Raw genomic sequence first — 6,091 nt, forward strand, 5'->3', positions numbered from 1 at the left:
ATGCCCCAGTTATATAATGGCTCCAGGCATATGAGAGCTCCGGGGAATGGGCTTGAGGATGAACGCAGGGAATGTAGCGTAATTGGTGATAGGCTACTGGTAGGTGTGTTTGTTTTGTGGATGAGGTCCAGTCCTGCCTCCGTCTTTTCCTCTGAACGTTGATCTAATAAAGTTGTTGACTTACTAAAATGTCTATCATTAAAGTTTTTCATCATAGCCACCTTTCCAAAGTTGCACACTTTTTGCACCACACCATGACACGTTTATTTATTTTATTTTGGCCTTAAGTTGACTGAAATCTACTAAATAAAGTGGAACACGCACAACGCCCCGTGATCCACTAAGACGAGATAAACGTGCTTATGTTTAATAAACCAAATCAGATGTCCAGTTATCATTTTAGGAATACAACATTACATTCGTCTGTGCTCAATAAAAGACATTATTTATAAATGTGCCCCACTGAACACTGCCTAAATTGTGACTGAAACTCCAGAATCCAAATAAATGGCAAATAAGACAGTCTAACAACGGCCCTGAAAGCAAGTCGTGTTCGTCTTATTATCGGGTTAATTAAAGCTTGGATCTGACAATGCCACTTGGTTGTAGAAAAACGGATTTAAATGCAATGTCTCCCGGGAACGCGTGTCAAGGGCTGCTTTTCATTGAGCCAAGATCGCGCCAGGACGGAACCGCGCCCTGAACTGTCAAAGCTGCAATTATAGAATTCTGATGTTCAAAAAGGGATCTGGATAACCGAATTATTCATACTTGTGTACAGTATGATAAAATAGGTTTAAGACACACAGAAAATAACATTCAAAGATTCCTCAAACTTCTAAAAGCACTCTCTGTGAGATAAAGGGATACAAGGCTATAGATCTTGAGACATATTTAAAGGGTTCATTAAAATTTAAACATTGAAATGCAGTGGGGTGCTATTTGGGCTCGAGGTCAAGAGACGAACGGATTATATAGTTCCTCATAATAATATTAATTAAACAATTTGCATGCTAATAAGGTAACAGTTATCAGGGCCTCTGTTGAAAGATTCGGGTTATTACAACACGCCAATCCGAGTGCCAAGGGTCAGGGAGAGAGCGGGGAGCGAAATTTCAACTCAGATTAACATTATGACAACTCCAGACACTGGCCAAATAAAGTGGAATTAATTCTCTGTAATGAGAGGGGGAGACAGGACGGCCTCTTAAAGCGGTGGGATTGATTACCATTCTGTAGGCTATTCAAAAAGACAGTTCACTTGCCTAAATATAACACATAGCTATATTACTGTAAGATGAATTAATGACAATGTTAGATTAAGGTGACATAGTCTGATCTAGATTTAATTCACAATATGAAACGATAAACAATTATTACTTATTTACCGTTTTATTTTCTCATTGTTCTTTTTTAAATTTTGTTTTCCATACTGACAGACTGTCTGGAAACAAAATGTTATAATTGAAACTATATATAATATCAATTAGCCTAATACTCATGGGAGAGCGCCTTACGTTAATAAACTAATATTGTTTCAGAGGTGTAGCAACTGTTGTAAGTTAAAGCAAGCATGATATTACACACAATGACCACAAATAAACCGCGCACAATTTGTACATCAGCTGTTTAAATGACATTAATTACACCGGAGTGCCATGGCTGGGGAAATATATCTAATTTTCTGTTAAATGTCGAGTGCCTTCTAATTAGCTATTCGTGTAATTAAAAGTTCATTTATTCCTCCAGCGTTATCAAACGAGTAGGTTCACATCATTCTCACTCTCCTTATTTTTGAAAGCATTGTGTTAGAATTATGGCGCGTCTGGTTGTAGTTCGGAATTACATTTGACAGCTCTGTTCGACGGATTTCTTCGGCTTGACTTTTGACAAGTTGCCCAAAAATTGCCACGTAAATAAACAGATTAGATAGTGGGTTGGTCAATTTGTCAACAGTGCGCTAGGAATCTTACCTGTTCACATGGCAACATTTCGACTTGACGAGTCGGTATGGGTGTATGTTTGTTTTCACCCGGTTTCCCGTTTTATTTTCCTTTTTTATGTTTGTTTGTGTGTGCAAAAGATTTGAAATGAATAGAGGGACATTGATTCAAACGGTGATGAATCCGCCGCTCTGTGTGTGGCTGCAGTCCGAGGTGAGATTCCAGTGTCTATTTAGCATTTAACTGGGTATCAAATCTGATCGCTCTCCCTCTAAGGCCCCCTGTGTAGTCGTGATGTAGTTCTTATCAAAGCCCTCCTGTCTTGTTGTGACAGCTCTGATATTGTTTATTGAGGTGGATGTCAGGTTTAATTAGCAATCGATATGGAAAGCGTTTTCGGACTACGTCTCTGACGTCAGCGCCGATTAACGCTTCTCATTGGTCTCAAATTCCCAGAGCCTAAGCTAATTATTGGAAGCTTCGCGTTGATAAAGAACAGCTCATCCTACTCTCCACATCATGTCCCCTCCTCGCTGGCCACTCTCGCTGCATGTTTTTTAAATTCACATCACCAACCACCAGACGTCGTTTCCTTTTGCCTGGGAGATGATGGACAGCAGGATACTGGATCCACCTCATGCCCAGTTCGGAGGCTCGCTCGGTGGGATGGTGAGCTTTCCGTACCATCTAAGCCACCATCATGTGTACGAATTAGCCGGTCATCAACTTCAATCTACGGCCGCGGTTCCTTTCTCAATAGAAGGATTACTTAACGGCTCCTGCACGGCGTCTCTGGTGAATTCTAACCCTCTCTTGTCTGGCTGCGGTATGAATGGAGATAACCAGCAGTACAAACTGACAGGTAAGCAAACACGCACTTGTCCTAAACTGGCATAATGGTTTTTGATTGAAGAAAAAAGCATGTTTCTGTCATGTTGTAAAACAAAAATATATATTTATTTCCCCCCCACATAAAGCTTTGAGGAATAGCCAGGGGAAACAAAAGAAAGGATTCCCTCATTCGCTCATGTGTTCAAGCTAGTTTACTGGAATTAAAGCAGAATGACTTTTATAAGGAAGAGAGGCTAATATAAAATATTCTACAAAATTCTTGACAGCATGTAGACAACTTCCATCTCTTCGTATTATTTATAGTTACATTAGCAAGAAAACAAAACTGATGGCGTTCGTTTTCTCTATCCTTTCTTACGCGTTAACAGTAAACGCTCATGCCGACAAATAAACACTATACGAAGAATATCAGTGGGCCCACTGTAACTGTGCAAGTTACAAGCGATGCTAATTTATTGTTTTTCATGTAGATTCGGGTGATCCAGACAAGGATAGCCCGGGTTGTAAAAGAAGACGAACTCGTACCAATTTCACTGGCTGGCAGCTGGAAGAATTAGAGAAGGCTTTTAATGAAAGTCACTATCCAGATGTGTTCATGAGGGAAGCACTTGCTCTGAGATTGGATTTGATAGAATCGAGAGTGCAGGTAAATACAATAAATGTATTTTTCACGTGTTGTGCTGTGACGTTATGAACAGATGAATCCAAAATTATTTTGGTGTAAACACAACATGGTTTTATGAATAGCCACGTCTTATTGTTTTTGTTTTTCCCCTTGTTCTTTGTTCTGCTATTTTTCTTTCATATGTTATTTGTATAACACAGGGGATGTGCTTATGAAAATGCTTCTTCTTCTTCTTCTTTTTAAATTGTCTTTATTAAGGTTTAGGAAGCTTTATTTAAAATTTAATTTATTTAAAAAAAGTGTTTTTACATGAATTTTTTAGACGTCTTTTTGTAGTTTTGTACTGTATTTTGTAAACTATAAAGTAGGCCCCACTGTTAGCAGAAAAAAATATAAAGAGATCTCTGCACAAAAATAGAATAGGCTAGCTTTAATAGATATATTTAGAAATATTTTTGATTCTCTTTTACATACAGTCGGGTTAAATGTTTTGCGAAATTGAGGGAAAATATAGGCCTACATGAATAATTGTGCACGATCCTTATAAAATATTACTAGGCTAAATAATTACATTCAGTCGATATATTACTCTGTTCGAGAGAACATATTTCTTTGTGCAAAATAGCATGTCTGTCAGGCGTAAGTTCATTATCATAATTTTTTAATCTGAAAACATAGAATCAAACATTTGGCCTATAAATCAAAACTCCTTGCCTTAAATTGCATGGAGCGTAATGTAATTCATTTAGGATGCGGTCTTCTTTTACAGCAGCATTCAAGATGATATTTTTGAATCATAACATTATTCTAAAATGTGATGTTTGGATAATTGCGTTTTATTTAAAATTATATTATAACAATACCACATTTATAATACATATTCAGTAAATTTACAACATTCTATAAAATACTGGCAACTCATAATTAAGCAAAATGTGTTTTAATACTTGTATGTTTAATGTTTCAAAAACAACAAAAAATAATACAGTAAATAGGCCTATAATATACTGTATTGTATATTATAAATATACTAATATAATGTGTATGTATATATAATTTGTATAGGAGAATATATAGCTATGCACATAACGTAAATATAATTTGCATATATTATGTTTAAAAGAAGGCCTATATTTTTTATATGTATTTATCTCAGCACACTTGGCATTATTTTAATGACGTGAACATAAATGTTTTTTTTTTCCTTTTCATGTTTAGGTATGGTTTCAAAACCGAAGAGCGAAATGGAGAAAAAAGGAAAACACGAAAAAGGGACCGGGGCGACCTGCACACAACTCCCATCCGACGTCCTGCAGTGGCGAACCAATGGACCCAGAGGAAATTGCGCGCAGAGAACTAGAGAGGATGGAGAAAAAGAAAAGGAAACACGAAAGAAGGCTTTTAAAGTCGCAGAACAAACTCATTTCCGGGGACTTATTTCACACCCCAGGATCTGACAGTGACAGTGGCTTGTCACAAGTAACGGACAGTGAACAAAGCATCCATTACGACATGGGCCGAAACCAAACGCAACCAAGCTGTGACCAAACACCACAGAAACTCCAGAACCAAAGAACCGCAGACCAAGACGCGAGTGGATCCGAGCTGGACTCGTCCGACAGCGGTCAGCAGTCAAACCTGTGCTCCAACAGTAGGTCTTCCACTCTTCAAAAACTCAATCCCTTCAGTGTGGAAAGCCTTCTGTCGGACTCCAGGCCGAGGCGCAAGCCGCCTATGGACTTCCCAGTACCGGCTCCACGGCCTTTGATAGGGAAAGGACATTTTTTACTGTACCCTATTACACAACCTCTCGGTTTCATTGTTCCACAGACTGCTTTGAAGAGCACAGCACCAGGCCCTGATGCTGAAAATGGCCAGAAAGGGCCAGTTGCTGACAGTACCTTTGCTGGAAACCTAGGACACAGGAACGCCAAGGAGACCAACAGTGTAAACAACAGCGGTGCGCGAGCAATCAAAGGCCAGGTCAGTCAGTCGGGCAACATAACGTGTTCACCACAGAGCAGTTCACCACAGACTACCATTAATGGTCACTCGGCGGGCAGCTGTAACGAAAGATGCCCACAAGATATAGAGTTAGACCCCGTCGATCCAAAGTCTCCACAGTCGGAGAAAAAGGAGCAGTCGTTACCTGACTATCCACCACAAAATTCAGAATCAGCGACAAGCAACAAGGACACCGACAAAGACTCAGTTGACGTCGATATGGAATAAATGAAATCGTAGTAGAAACTGAGGAGCGTGTCGATATTGCACGACCGCAGATTAAGCGAAGAGGAAAAAAGTCGACATATCGAAACGTATCGTTTTCATTGACATATTTATATTCTGATTAGGGGAAATATTTGTGTGAAAAATGTGTGTATGTGTGTGGTGGGCTATCAGATGTTTATTGAACAGCAGCTCCCTGCAAGAAACTGTAAAAGAAAAAAAAACAAGACAAAAAAAAACAAGACAAAACCTCAAACGTTGTACAAAGTATTAAGATATTTATATATGTAAGTTTTTTCATAAATAAATCGATTGTATACAACAAACTTAAGCGTGCATGGCCCTAAATAGAGCTTATGTTGTGGGCTATAGCTCCTTCTCCCACAACCATGTTGTATTTTGTGTATCGCTTTAACAAATTTATTCATCTATAAGCTACACA

The 6,091-nt window shown here is 38.7% G+C and overlaps 1 protein-coding gene across 1 annotated transcript in view; it reads left to right on the top strand.

Moving 5' to 3' along the window:
• LOC107745590 (homeobox protein unc-4 homolog) overlaps positions 1-5,850 on the top strand; it is a 12,498-nt gene extending 6,648 nt beyond the window's left edge. The window contains exons 2-4 of the mRNA XM_016559487.1: positions 2,400-2,805; positions 3,266-3,441; positions 4,639-5,850. Coding sequence (XP_016414973.1) covers positions 2,550-2,805; positions 3,266-3,441; positions 4,639-5,652 — 1,446 coding nt within the window. The 5' untranslated portion in view covers positions 2,400-2,549 and the 3' untranslated portion in view covers positions 5,653-5,850. The remainder of the gene's footprint in view (positions 1-2,399; positions 2,806-3,265; positions 3,442-4,638) is intronic.
• Positions 5,851-6,091: the final 241 nt, after the last annotated feature.

The sequence above is a fragment of the Sinocyclocheilus rhinocerous genome, unplaced genomic scaffold (assembly GCF_001515625.1).
Source record: "Sinocyclocheilus rhinocerous isolate Xijiao unplaced genomic scaffold, SAMN03320098_v1.1 scaffold1912, whole genome shotgun sequence".
NCBI lineage: Eukaryota > Metazoa > Chordata > Actinopteri > Cypriniformes > Cyprinidae > Sinocyclocheilus > Sinocyclocheilus rhinocerous.